General features: G+C 41.2%; 1 protein-coding gene across 50 annotated transcripts in view; it reads right to left on the reverse strand.

The window, feature by feature from the left end:
• The window catches only part of TCF4 (transcription factor 4), a 380629-nt gene that overhangs the window by 17711 nt on the left and 347744 nt on the right, over positions 1 to 15174 (reverse strand). For 40 of the 50 annotated variants that reach the window (XM_081562905.1, XM_081562908.1, XM_081562885.1 and 37 more), the window contains 2 exons: positions 14860 to 14936; positions 10093 to 10296 (listed from right to left, as the gene is read on the reverse strand). In XM_081562905.1, coding sequence (XP_081419031.1) covers positions 10093 to 10296; positions 14860 to 14936 — 281 coding nt within the window. The remainder of the gene's footprint in view (positions 1 to 10092; positions 10297 to 14859; positions 14937 to 15174) is intronic. The other 10 variants (XM_081562873.1, XM_081562886.1, XM_081562872.1 and 7 more) reach the window with 1 other exon arrangement.

The following is a 15174-nucleotide window of genomic DNA, read 5'->3' on the forward strand; positions in this document are numbered from 1 at the left end:
AACACAACAGCCACAGGTTTTGAAAAAAATAATAGAATGGCCAAGGCCTAGGCTTGGCTTTTAAACGGTGCCAAGTTGCTCCGGTATTTTCTGTTTTGGTATGAATGACATAACTGAATTACTTCATGAGCTGCTACTTTAATTCCTAAGGGTGGAAAATTCCATGAGTTAATTTAATTTGGATGTAAAAAATATACATGAAAACTCACTCTTCCTGTGGACTCCCCTGTGAGAGCTGCAAGCCAGTTGCTGAGCTGCCGTGCTCCAAGGGGGGCTCCCACCCACGGCAGCCTGCCTGGCGCACCACACCGTCAGGCCCTTTTCTTCTTCCATTTGGGCATAGAGGATCCTTGATTTTCCACGTATTGTTTTGGATGCTGTTTATTCTATGGCTCTGTAATGCCCCATCGAGCCTGACTCTGTTGAAACCCAATGCTGACCCTACTATGCGCTCAATGACACCTTCTCCAGGAAGCTTTCCCTGGCCATCCTGAAGGCTGGCCAAGGTCTGCCCTTCTCCAAATCACTTCTCAGGTCACTGAACATATTACCAACCACAGAAACTAACACCCATGGGCAGCGATTTATGAAAGCAAATACGGAAACGTCTCTGGTCAATAATGTTCGGGTAACAAAAGATGGATTAATACATCTCTGGTTACTTAATCGTTCCACCCTGCATGATAGTTGGTTAGGCACACACTTGTATTACTGTCTTCCCAAAGCCCAAGGCCCGTGGGTTCAGAAACTTTCTCTCACACATGTATGTATCCCCCAAGGATCTGAAGCAGAGACAATGCAGAATGAGTGGAGAAACATCTGCGTATTTTCTAATCTATACAATACAGATTCTTTTCAGAAAATCTGATTTCCTGAGAAAACAAGGGTAATATTACTTTTTAAAAATGCACAGGCTGTATCTTCTAAATTATGGACAGTTTGGCACTGTATCTTTGGCTCCAACAAATTATGAGGATAACTGCCACTGGAAGCATCTACCTGCTTTTTCCTCTATCATTTAAGAGGCAAGCAAAGTCAAAATGTGTCGAGGTCATAGAGCCTGCTTTAAGTGAGTTTTTGTATTTTAAAAGCAGAGAAGCCAACTGTTGGGTTTTATGCATTTAGAGTTCGTGACATGAGGGTGCTAAACACTGGAGGAAAACTAAGGAACTAGGCTTGATTTGTCCTGGAAGCAAGGAGGAAGAGACTTTTTGGGGTTTGATGGTTTGATGCAGATTGACTGTCTCATTTCTAGGTCATAGGGCCTGAATTTGAGTAAAATGGGTATTAGGGGAAGAAAAAGAGGATATACCTAATTTGGACCCAGTGCTGTGAGATCTGGGTCCACAACTTGCTGGACCACCTGTCTCAGGGGTTGTTAATGGAGCGTCAGTGGTCTCCAGCCAGTAAATGGCTGGATTCAAAACCTCTTGACTTGTGCTTAAATGAATGCAGAAGTATCACATGGTGAACTCCAGAATTCTAAAACTGTTGTAACTAGTCCAAGGGCAAGAGAATTTGTCTAGATAAGTCAGACAGAGAAAGACAAATGCTGTATATCCTCAGGAATATGCAGAATCTAAAAAATGAACTAAAAGAAATGAGAGAGTAGAATGGTTGTTGCTGAGGACTGGGGGCAATGATGGAATGCTGGGGGAAGGGGACAAACTTCCAGCTATAGGATGAATATGCTCTGGGGAACTTAATGTACTGCGTGCACACTCAGTGGCTTCAGTTGTATCTGACTCTCTGTGATCCTATGGACTGTAGCCTGCCAGGCTCCACTGCCTATGGGATTCTCCAGGCAAGAATACTGGAGTGGGTTGCCATTTCCATCTCCAGGTAATATACAGCATGCAGGCAGTAATTAACAATACTGTATATTTGAAAGTTGCTGACAGTGGCTCTTAAAAGTTATCACCACCACCACCACTAAAAAAAAAAAAAATCTGAATTATGCTAGGGAACGCAGGTGGCAGGTGTTAACTAACTTTATTGTGGTAACCATTTTGTAATATATACATGGATCAAAGTGTTGTGTTGTACACCTTAAACTTACCTATGTCAGACGTTAATAATAGCGCAATAAAGCTGACACAATTTTTTTTAAATATATATAAAGGGAATTTCTTCAAGTTATTTTTCCTCTCTGCCTTTTCCCCCATAAGTTTACTTAAAGTATAATATGGATACAGATAAAACTTTGCAGTTAAGGTTGCTAATCTGCTTTCAGAAATTTTTGATAATTGTGGAGATTAGGAGAGATGGTGAAGTGCTACAGATAGGCAAATATCCTCATTAAAGAAAAAAAATTCAACATAGAAGCGATAGATGGATGATGTTGAAGACTAAGATCTTGGGTGAAATCCTATAACATGCGGTTTAAAAGATGATTCCTAAATGCTCTGAAAGAGAGGCAATGAGCTCTCCAACTCACTCCTGTTCCTGGGGAACAAGTCTTTCTGGATAAACCTCGTTCGTGGGAATGAGGCACACCTTGCGTTCTGTGATTAATTTACCCACAACAGAGCTACAGAATATGTGATTGGATGAGGACCTAAAGGAGTCGTTGGAACAGGCTGAAGCTGCTGTATGAAATTTGAAGGCATTACGTGGAGTTTTGTACTGGTACAACAACAAGTGTACAAAGCTAGTTGACAGACATGTGGCTGGCTGATGGATTTCTGCTGATTACAAGTGCAATATCTGGCAGCAGGATGATGATGTCATCAAATACTGCCAATAGGATGCTGCTGGGTGGCCTTTACTGAAGATGTAATATATTGAATGGGTTTGGAGACAGATCCATCCAAGTCAAAGCTATAGTTTTCCCAGTAGTCATGTATGGATGTGAGAGTTGGACCATAAAGAAGGCTGAGTGCCAAAGAACTGATGTTTTCGAACTGTGGTATTGGAGAAGACTATTGAGAATCCCTTGGACAGCAAGGAGATCCAACCAGCCCATCCTAAGGGAAATCAACCCTGAATATTCACTGAAAGGACTGATGCTAAAGCTGAAGCTCTCATACTTGGGCCTCCTGATGCGAAGAGCCGACTCATTGGAAAAGGCCCTGATGCTGGGAAAGACTGAAGGTGAGAAGAGAAGGAGACGACAGAGGATGAGATGGTTGGATGGCATCACTGACTTGATGGACATGAGCTTGAGCAAGCTCTGGGAGATGGTGAAGGACAAGGAAGCCTGGTGTGCTGCAATCCATGGGGTTGCAAAGAGTTGGGATACGACTGAGTGAGTGAACAAGAACCACCACCCAAGTCTGCTGATGATTCCTTGAGCACTGTGTTCAAATTTTGAGATTCTACAGACTAAAATGTCCTGGGGGTGGGGGGAGCATTCTTTGTAAACTTGGAAGAATGTGGTGGAAAGTGACAGAGGCAGAACTTTTCTTTAGGATAAATATTTGAAGATATAGATGTCAAGCCTTAAGAAAAAAAAAAAAAGATCAGACTATCTTCAAACAGTTGAAAGTTACTCAAGTATTTGTTGAGCTGATTTACAGGTAACTCCAGAAAAATAAAACCTTCACATTCAGGGATATTAATTTGGGCTGGACATAAGGAAGAATTTTCTACAGTTTGATGGAAATGGGCTTTGTGGTCATTTAGAGCTATTCAGCCTTGGAGGAAAAAGCTGATGGAGAACTGTTCACTGCTTGGCAGGGAATTTATAGAGGGATTTTGATGGAGATGACCTCTTAAGGTCCCTGAGACTGTGTGGTAATAACTGTTTAGAAATGAAGTATGTGCTCAAATACACACAGAAACTTATGGAATGAAAATCCTTGAAAACCCAAGAGGAACAAGGTTGAAGATGTCTAAGTGGCTAGGGATCACAGATTTGTTGAAGAGGTCCATGTTGAAACAGAGTTTTCTGACCACTGCTACTTCCATTACGATGCACCAGTAAACGCAGCCCATGGAATCACATCAGTGCCCGATGAACTCTCCTGTTGCCAAAGCTGATTGGCAGAACTAGATAGCAACATGGTGCAAAGGGCCAAGGGGCAACTAAAGAGTTCTCTTGGATTTCGCTAGTTAATAGAACATATGTATTATTAACACTAGCCACAGTTGTGAAACTGCTACAGCACCGGGTTGGAGAGGAAGCTGGCTGCAGCAGTGTGACCTTTAGTACAGAGAGTGCTGGTCCCGCTGCTGGCTTGCTTGGTTTCTAATCCTAGCTCGGCCATGAACCAGACAGTGTCCATACCTGAGTCACTTCCCCTTTTTGGGCCTCAGTCTTCAGCAGTAAAATAAAAGTAATGGGCTAAGTGACTTCCGTGGTGTTTCCAGCACCTATTCAATGGTCCTAATTCTTAAGAACTCTGAAAGCAGAACTAATTTAAACTGCTTCTCCTCTCAAGTCCTGAGTGGTAAAAGCTCTCATACCTGTTTATAGTGTCGGTGAAATAAAAAGGTGCTTCTTCACCTAATGACTGTTCTTCTGATAAATTCTTTGTAATCCAAAGTCACACTAAAAACATTACTGAAAAGAGGGCACATGGGCTAAGACAGGCTTGTACCTGTTGTTTCTGAAGTGTGTGCCGCATGGTCACCTAGGAGTCTAGTAAGAGGCTTCAGGTGATGCTGTGGAGAACAGGTGTGGGTGGCGAGTTTCACAGGGCTCCCCCACCCCTCGGTCATCTTGAGCGAATAGGTCCTTAGGAGATGACTGCTCCTACCAAGCAACAACCTGATGCTTCCTGCCCGTGTATCAGAGCTGGGCCCCTGCTCTCCTGTAAGTCTTACAACAACTGCTACTGCAATTTGTTTCTAAATATATATCCTATCCTACGAGACTGTGAACCCCTTGACAGTAGAAACCACGTCTTAGCATAAAGCCTGGAATTTGGTAGGCTGCATGTCATTTACCAATGACTTGGTAAATGTTTTTGAAATGAATAGATGGGCTTTAAGCAAAAAGGATCTGGGAACCACACTAACATGATGTATTAATAGTATAGGAGCTTTTCAGCTAAGTGATCCCACCATTGCTGACTCTACTGACGGAGCAATCAGGAGGAGGAACAGAACCACATAAATATATTTTTGACGTGGGTTTCATTCTTGTTCATTAAAAGAGGAGATGAGGTCATCTGAAAGACTTGTTTTCAGAGCTCATTTGTGGATCTGAATTCTGCATGAATGACAGACATATCTGGAAAATGGCCATTTCAATAATTTATCACAAATCCAGTGATTTAGATTTTTGATTTAGATCAAATCTGATGATCAGAATTGATCTCTGAGGCACAGAAGGGACTGATGTCTGGATGAGAGTTTCTGACCAGGATAGTGATGAACCCAGCTGTTTCTTTATTCTCCCAGGTTCTCAAATTTCTGCTTTGATTCCTTTAGAAAATTGGGAGGTTAAGGTAAGAAAAATAACTTCATAATTTAAAATGTACTACTCTGACCACCCTAGTAAGGAGAGCTCATACCTTTTACCACTTAGCATACATGCCTTGATTTCAGAATAAGCACTTAAATAGGAAGGAAATCCAAAAAGAGGGGATATATGTGTATGTACAGCTGATTCACTTTTCTGTACAGTAGAAACTAATACATTGTAAGCAACTATACTCCAATAAGCATTAATTAAAAAAAAAAAACCTTTACAGAGGAAAAACAACAACAAAAAAAGTATTTAGACAATGTAGGGTTTAATCTAGCATGCTACCACATTGGAGGAAAGTTCTTTACCTTTACATGTGGGTAGAGAGCTGCTTTGGGAAACTGGCCATAAGATATCTAGTTGACCAACATTTGTGATTTGAAAATTGTGAATTCTAACCACATAAAATTAGTTCTTAAAAGGTGTAACTATAGGACTATAGATCTTGTCTGAGGAATGCTCATAATTATAAGATACAACACAGAATTTAGAGTTAATGTCCCCAGAGTTTTAGTTTCCTGACTTGAGACTAACTACTCAAACCTTAAGTCTTTAGAAGGTTTCCTTTCTTCCGTTTGATGATTTACTTACTGGGAGGGAAACAAAATGTGACACATGTAACACATGGTACTCAAGGAATTGACAACCCAGTTGGTTAGGCAAAAGTCAGACTTACAAAAGATACATAGGGCATCCCAGGTGGCTCAGTAGTAAAGAATTTGTCTGCCAACGCAGGACATGCGGGTTCAGTCCCTGGGTTGGGAAGAGCCCCAGGAGGAGAAATGGCAACCCACTCCAGTGTTCTTGCTTGGAAAATCCCATGGACAGAGGAGCCTGGCAGGCTATAGTCCATGGGGCTGCACAGAATCAGACATGACTGAGCAACTGAGTACGCATGCAGGCACAGAACAAAGGACGCTTAGCTACGCCTAAGTGGGTAAAATCAATACCCAGCCAACGGTCTGTTTCATAGTGCTATGAGAATAGGAAAGAAAATGACTCTCACAGGTGGAGGTAACAAGGGAAGGCTTCCTGGAAGAGGCAGAATTTGAGGGAGAGCTTTGAGAATGGGTGAGAATGAGATGGACGGAGAGAAGTGGTTAGAGCAGGCCAAGCCAGGCAGACCCAAACAAGTCGTAGTGAGGACATTCTGGTCAAGTTCTGGTCATATGCAAGAGGCTGGTCTTGCCGGAAAAATTTCTGCATTGGAATAGCAAAGCATAAGGCTTTCTGGTAAATGATTATGGGCTTAAAAAGCTAGGCTAAGACATATGTCTTTATCTTGTGCATAATGGAAACCTGGGGAAGGTTTCTGAGCAGAAAAGAGCACGGCCAAATAATATCATCTAGAAAGCCTGTAAGAATCAACATTCGCTCGAGTGTTATGAGCCATGCTGCTGTGAAAAAAAAAAAAAAATCCCTTTCATTATCCTAATACTTAGTAATTCACTGAAGACCTACTTCAGAACTCCAAGGAAAACATTTTATGAATCAAAAGCTAAGTACAATATGTTAGCAATTAAATGAGATAACATAATAGCCCAGGCAGAACCACAGTCCTCCCCACCACGACTGCAAGCTGCTGCAGAAAGAAATGCTTCTATCATCTTCCAAGTGATCAAGCCATTTTGTTTTGATTTTCGGAAGGCAAGGAGAGAGGAAACAGGGAGGGGACGGAGGTCAAGAGAATTCAAAGCTATCTGTTCTTTAATCAGAAGGAGTTATTAAGGAGAGTTCCAAAGGAGATTTGCTCAAAAAAAAAAACCAGCCCCAGGATGGGTGTTAAGTTACTGCAACTCACTTCCACTCCAGAACAACAACCGAAGGTGTGTAGCTGGGAATGAGACTCCCACCAGCGCCGGACGAAGTTTCCGGTGTGTACCTCCCACTGCTACTTTATTTACTGCAGCTGGCCAACAGTTTATAGCCTGTTTCATGTATTAAAATTCAAATGTGGAAAACATTACCAGCATCCTCCTTGAATTATTTTTTGTTGTTGTTGTTGTTCGGGGGGAAGGAGGGTGCATTTTTTTTTCTCTTCCCCTTCAACTTCCTTTTTATTGTGGATTGTATCAAATGGTCAAAGGCTAGCTTCAGACTGACTAAATTCAAAAACTATTTCCTTTGTTCTGATGCTTTTGTTTGAAAATTCATACCAGTTTGCACAAGGCAAGAAACGAGGGTGTGATCTTTTGCGCACACGTTGGGGCTGTGGGCTGAGGAGCTCAGATGCCGTGGGTGCCCTGCATATTTTCGAGAAAAAAGGAGAAAAACCGTAAAGGTGCTCTGGGCTCACAGGGCAGCAGGTTGTCCTACTGTGGTTTGGGAATTGCGCTATGGATGTAGATGGCTCTGCAGTCACCCTTGATTGAATTCTAAATGTCTTCAAAAGAGTGAGTGCGCACTACCCCTCATCAGTGAAACTAGCAATTTTACTACTTTGCCATTTTCCCCCCCCTTTCAAAATCAAATTAAAGACGTTCCTGTGTAATACTGGCCGGTTATTTCCCCTTTTCTATGGCTGTGTAGCATTCTCTCCCCTTCTCCTCCCCTGGGTTGGTCTAACTTCCCATCCCCAAAGATGACTCTAGTCTCCTCCTCATATCCCACCTCCAAATCAAAGAGGAGGCAAATCAAAGGTCAAATGGTTCCAAAAAAGCATCTCTGTAGAGTTTATTATTTTAAAGAACCACTTAACCTACATCTGGTATTTAAGAGCAAACTTTACATATTTATGGAAAAAAAAAACCTGCCTCTGAAGCAATGCCCTGGGTACATGCTGCATCCGTTTAACATATGCAAAACGAACACAGCTACAGAAATTAAACTATTTTTCTCTTGATTGAGAGCAGATATACAGAAATGGTTATAAGTCACAGATCTGGCTTTTAATAAAGCCAGATTTCTTAATTAAAAGCAGTATTGTTTAAACATTATAGTTTAAAAAAAGAGCTATACAAACTGAAACCTCATATAATATGCATCCCCAGTGTATTTAGCACGTTACCTGAGGCCAAGCTAAATTAAAATCTAGATTTTCCTTTTGTTAAACTCTTAGCAACTGCCACCCATAGACAATTTCTACTCAATGAGGAATTTTGAGGGTAGAGTCTAGGAAAAGCAAAAAGAGCAAAAAAAAAAAAAAAACAAAAAAAAAAGGCTTAGCTTTGGCATTCAAAAATATCTTTCCACGTTTTAGAAGTGAGTTCACTGCTTCTATTTATAAACCAGTATTTTTGGTTTCAAATTGGTTGCAGGTTTTCATAATATACAGCTCAGGATGGGACTCTTAATCTTTTATTAAGAGAAATGGAAAGGAGGGCAGAGGAATACTTCTGAAGAAGACAACTTAAAGAGCCTCAGAATAACCTGTGCTTATTTTGCATTCTCCTTTTGGAATCATCTTTAAATAAGAGATGCTCAGTGATAATGGAAAATAGACCTTCATACACACAACTTTTTGAGAGCCTGTAAGGAACAAAACAGGACACTAAGGTGTTTGCTGAAAAGACAGGCATTTGTAAAGAGCAGAATTACATAGAATCACTAATCATGTTAAGTTCTTCACCCATTTGGTCACCTCATTAATTGTCATCATTTAACATTTTATTAGGGAGATTTGCTGAATCTTATAATCACCTGAAAAAGGGATGCACCCTCAAGTCCTTTCCAGAAGTAATGGGAAAAATTGAAATTTCAACTGCAATGTGGACAAACCTACTTACACCTTATTCAAATACTTTTTCATAAATAGGGAGTGGTAAAACTACGATAGACTTAAATTCCATGGTCCCACATCATCTATTAAGACAGACACACCTTATATTTTTACCTCCCATGTGCACGCTAAGTTGTTTCAGTCGTATTTGACTCTTCGCGACCCTATGCACTGTGAATCACCATACTCAGAAGCAAAAGATATTGATTTGACTTCTTAAACAAAAATAATAAATCCAACCAATTCACATGTGAAACCCAAGCAATGTAACATGAACCTAAGTTGGGTCCTTTAGCTGAAGTCACCACGAAGAACTGAACGTACTGGCAATGACCTAGCAATGGATCTCCTAGGTTTATACTTAAGTGAAATGAAACGATGTATCCACACAAAAAACCTGTACATGAATGTTCATAGGAGCATTGTTCCTAATAGCCGAAGATGGGAAGTAACCCAAATACCCATCACCTGATGAATGGATAAATTTAATGTATATCTATACAATGGAATTTGGGGGGAATAAAAATGAATGATGCTCTGATAAATGACAAAACATATATAAACCTTGAAAGCACTATGCTAGGTGAAAAAAGTCCAGCAGAAAGGACCACCACATACTGTGGGATTCCATTTTTAGGAAATCTCTAGAATAGGCAAATCTAGAGTCAGAAAGGAGATTATTAGCTGTCGGGGGAGGGAAGGATGGAGAGGGATGGCTGACAGACATGAGGATTTCTCGTCGTGGGGGCTAAGTTACACTCTCGTGCTGATGGCACCGTCTTGTGAATACATGGAGGACATAGTAAGTACACTGTACAACTGAAATGGGTGAATTGTAGGTTAAATAAATTTTATCTCAATAAAGCTGTTTAAAAAAAGAAAAAGTTGCAGCAGTATTATTTGAACTAGAAATTCTAATTCTGCATGTTAACTAGCCCCCAAGTTTCATCCCGTCCCTTACCATGAGTGAGTGTCTGTTGGCAGAGAGAAGACCGGTTCCATACCCTGAGGCCAGACCACCCATTGCTCCGTTGTGAGAGGGTCCGATGATTCCGTGCATGTCACCATGACCGCCAGGCATGGCTGTGGACGGGCCCACGGCATGGTTCCGGAGAACATGAATAGCGTCGTCCAGTCTTTCTAAACGATCTTCAATGCGGCTTTGCTGTTGGTTGAAAAATGATGTGAAACTTGATTTAGTTCGAAATACAGATATAGATTATAGAAGTAAAACCTGAGTTGACGTGAACCACACTTTGGGTTTCTGAATAAAATTTATTTTCCTTAAAATGATAATAAAAGTAAATGGTGACTTTCCTAGAAAACTGGTGAAAACGGTTATTACTATAATTATAATTTTATTTTTTGTGAACAAAGTCACTAATTCTTCTGGGACATCTTAAATATATATATTTTACTATATTGTATTACTTTAGCAAAGAAAAAAAATTTTACTGAATTTAAGGAACATTCTGGCAGGCACTGGTTAAAGATTTTTATAACAATGGAAAGGTGCCCTATGTATAGTTTCCCAATTAAATTATCTTCTTGAAGCATATTTCCTGGGTTTCCTCTGAGTCACATGATAAGGTAAACACATATAGACTGTCATTTCTTATTGTGTACTAACAATTTTTAACTGGGTTTCTTGCCTTCTATCGACTATTACGTGTGTGTGTGTGTGTGTGTGTGTGTGTGTGTGTGTGTGTGTGTGTGTGTGTGTGTGTGTGTGTGTGTGTGTGTGTGTGTGTGTGTGTGTGTGTGTGTGTGTGTGTGTGTGTGTGTGTGTGTGTGTGTGTGTGTGTGTGTGTGTGTGTGTGTGTGTGTGTAGAGGGAATCAGAGCCTCAAAACAGCTAAAGAAAAATATTGCAAAAATTCTGTCAACCAAAGTGGTAGATCTCAAGACTGAAGAATCATAAAGACATAAACGAATTGTTCACCAGGAGCTTCTACTTTATTTCAAAGCCCTTACTACAGTATAGAACTCACTACTTTTATACATACTGTTCATACTGTTCATGGGGTTCTCAAGGCAAGAATACTAAAGTAGTTTGCCATTCCCTTCTCCAGTGGGCCACATTCTGTCAGATTCACCTAGAGCCAGACATCCTGGAATGTGAAGCCAAGTGGGCCTTAGAAAGCATCACTACAAACAAAGCTAGTGGAGGTGATGGAATTCCAGTTGAGCTATTTCAAATCCTGAAGGATGATGCTGTGAAAGTGCTGCACTCAATATGCCAGCAAATTTGGAGAACTCAGCAATGGCCACAGGACTGGAAAAGGTCAGTTTTCATTCCAATCCCAAAGAAAGGCAATGCCAAAGAATGCTCAAACTACTGCACAATTGCACTCATCTCACACGCTAGTAAAGTAATGCTCAAAATTCTCCAAGCCAGGCTTCAGCAATATGTGAACTGTGAACCAAATGTTCAAGCTGGTTTTAGAAAAGGCAGAGGAACCAGAGATCAAATTGCCAACATTCACTGGATCATCAAAAAAGCAAGAGAGTTCCAGAAAAACATCTATTTCTGCTTTATTGACTATGCCAAAGCCTTTGACTGTGTGGATCACAATAAACTGTGGAAAAGTCTTAAAGAGATGGGAATACCAGACCACCTGACCTGTCTCTTGAGAAACCTGTATGCAAGTCAGGAAGCAACAGTTAGAACTGGACATGGAACAACAGACTGGTTGCAAATAGGAAAAGGAGTACGTCAAGGCTGTATATTGTCACCATGCTTATTTAACTTATATGCAGAGTACATCATGAGAAATGCTGGCCTGGAAGAAGCACAAGCTGGAATCAAGATTGCCGGGAGACATATCAATAACCTCAGCTACGCAGATGACACCACCCTTATGGCAGAAAGTGAAGAGGAACTGAAAAGCCTCTTGATGAAAGTGAAAAGAGGAGAGTGAAAAAGTTGGCTTAAAGCTCAACATTCAGAAAACTAAGATCATGGCATCTGGTCCCATCACTTCATGGGAAATGGATGGGGAGACAGTGGAAACGGTCAGACTTTATTTCGGGGGGCTCCAAAATCACTGCAGATGGTGACTGCAGCCATGAAATTGAAAGACACTTACTCCTTGGAAGGAAGGTTATGACCAACCTAGATAGCATATTAAAAAGCAGAGACATTACTTTGCCAACAAAGCTCTGTCTAGTCAAGGCTATGGTTTTTCCAGTAGCCATGTGTGGATGTGAGAGTTGGACGGTAAAGTAAGCTGAGGGCCAAAGAATTGACACTTTTGAACTGTGGTGTTGGAGAAGACTCTTGAGAGTCCCTTGGACTGCAAGGAGATCCAACCAGTCCATCCTAAAGGAGATCAGTCCTGGGTGTTCATTGGAAAGACTGATGTTGAAGCTGAAACTCCAATACTTTGGCCACCTCATGCAAAGAGTTGACTCATTGGAAAAGACCCTGATGCTGGGAAGGATTGGGGGCAGGAGGAGAAGGGGATGACAGAGAATGAGATGGCTGGATGGCATCATCGACTCGATGGACATGAGTTTGGGTAAACTCCGGGAGTGGGTGATGGACAGGGAGGCCTGGCGTGCTGCGATTCATGGGGTCGCAAAGAGTTGGACATGACTGAGTGACTGAACTGACTGACTCTTATACAATGAGAAAACCAACTGATGTTTTCATCCCAGCCATTAGGATCCCAGTTTTCCACAACTAAATAAGCCTATATGACAGTTTTTGGTGAATAAAATGGACATGGAGATATGTAGGTTTTTTTTTTTTCAGTGTGACCAATAACGATATCAAACAACCATCTCCAGTGTGCACTTTAAAAGGTACTATCTCACCGAATCCTCATTCTACACATGTAAGCGAACAGGAAAGACATTATTATCCCTTCCAACACAGACGTGCAAATGAGGCTTCAAGAAACTAAGTCAATTAATTGCTCAATGCCTGCCAGGAAATGGTAAACTCAGGGTTGCAATCTTAAGTCTTCAATTCTAGTGTATCTTTGTACTAGATCATGCTAGAATCCACTCTGATTTCTGATGGGCTGTGCAAGCAGAGATACCAGGTCTCTGGCATGAGAAAAACAATTTCTAAATTACTCTCCACTGACAGGAACAATGTATGTCGAATATAGTCGGTCTATGGTACAGAGCCTTCTGATTTGGTGGGCTTTGGTATTACAGGGCTTCCCTTAAACTCCCAGCCCTGCTGTTTAAGTGACTTTGGAAAGGTTACTGAACTTCTTTGAGTCTATGCTTCTTAGTCTATAAAACAGAAATGATGAAATACACTTCTGAGAGTAAGTGAGAGCATGAAAAGAAATAATTCACATGCCTATCACCCTTTGTGGCTTGCAGCTTCCTGGTGGAGACTGTTTTTGATTGGAATCCCCCGAGTGCTGAGAATTCAAAGCGAACTGACACTGCAGTTCACAGCCATGCTACGTGCATGCTAAGTCACTTCAGTCGTGTCCAACTCTGTGTGACCCCATGGACTGTAGCCCACCAGGCTCCTCTGTCCATGGGATTCTCTAGGCAAGAATACTGGAGTGGGTTGCCATGCCCTCCTCCAGGGGATCTTCTTGACCCAAGGATCAAACCTGCGTTTCTTATGTCTCCTGAACCGGCAGGTGGGTTCTCTACCACTAGCACCCCCTGGGAAGGCCCTCACCACCATAAACCTAGTCTTTATAGTTCTATAGCTATAGAAAAACCCAACTTTGACGAATGGGTCCCAGAGAATAATTGATGGGAGAGAAACACTTATAAGGATGATGGTTTATTTGGATGTGAACTGCAGATTCATGGGGCTTAGATGGCGCTTGATTGTCTCACTCTGTGGTCATCTTATTGGCTAAAGAGAGGAGGTAGATGATTTACACACTACTGCTAGGAAGAATCCACCTCTGTATTCTCATTTTTAGATTTTTCTTCATTTAAATCATAAGCCAAAAGGAAGAAAGGAAACCCTGAATGGCTGACAACATAAAGTCAGACAGGCAAATTAACAGATATGCTTACCCCCATGTTCCATCTCAAAATATGGGAAGAAAAAGGGGAAACTCAACCCTGAAGGACAGCCTCTTGCTGCCACCCCTCCCTGTGTGACTCATATACAGACCAGACAGTGCCTAGAGCAGTGCTGTTTCATGCATGTTTCCAGCCACTTCCTTTGAGTGGAGTGTCAAACACTGAATCATCATGTGAGTTTTTATCATATAAATTACACCCAGGGAAAGTTTTCAGTGATTCCTTACAAGAGAAATTTAATGAAATTACTAGATTTCCACGAGAATCAAAGTGAACAAGGAGAAAAGCAGGAGGTTTCTTATTCAGAAGTCAAGAAGAAAATTCCTATAAACCCGTTATTCTGGAAAGCAAACTAGAGACACAGAGACTCTCCAAGCTGGAACTCCACACCATAGCTGGAACTCCAGCACTCACATCAGGAGAGATATTTAATCACTGACACAGGTATATTTCTCCAACAAGGGGAGGAGGCCATGATCCTTCCCAGATTCTTATCTCTTATCTGGTTCTAGATATATAGGAGGTGAGAGGCTTCCACTGTGGCAGTAGCTGGGTTACAGTCTATAAACAGGAACAAGCATAGGCTAATAACTCTGCCTCTAACCAAACCTGTGGCCTTACATCAACCACAAGTTCCTATTAGTGAAAACAAGACTCTGAAAAAGAGAAGCATGGACTGAGAATGGCCAAAGTGATGGTGAGCAGATGAAACTTACCAAAGAGTGTAAAGGTCCTTCATAATTAGGAGATGATGAAGCCTGTCCTCCATTTCTAGACCAAACAGCTGTGCCTGCTAATAGGAAAATGGGAATTGCAATGAGATCTGTATAATCCTAAGAATAACCTTACTAACATTTTAAACAGTTCTTTTAGAAATAAGCATATTGATTTCTATCTGGACATTAAGGAAATACATGTAAACTGCCCATACAAGAATTTAGGGCCAAGGAAAACATTTTAAATGTAAAACAGGTAGACTATACAATGGACTCAGAATTCTCTCAGGCTTCCATCTAAAAGGGAACATTTAA

The sequence above is a fragment of the Giraffa tippelskirchi genome, chromosome 14 (assembly GCF_054371585.1).
Source record: "Giraffa tippelskirchi isolate mGirTip1 chromosome 14, T2T-mGirTip1v1.2.pri, whole genome shotgun sequence".
Taxonomy (NCBI): domain Eukaryota; kingdom Metazoa; phylum Chordata; class Mammalia; order Artiodactyla; family Giraffidae; genus Giraffa; species Giraffa tippelskirchi.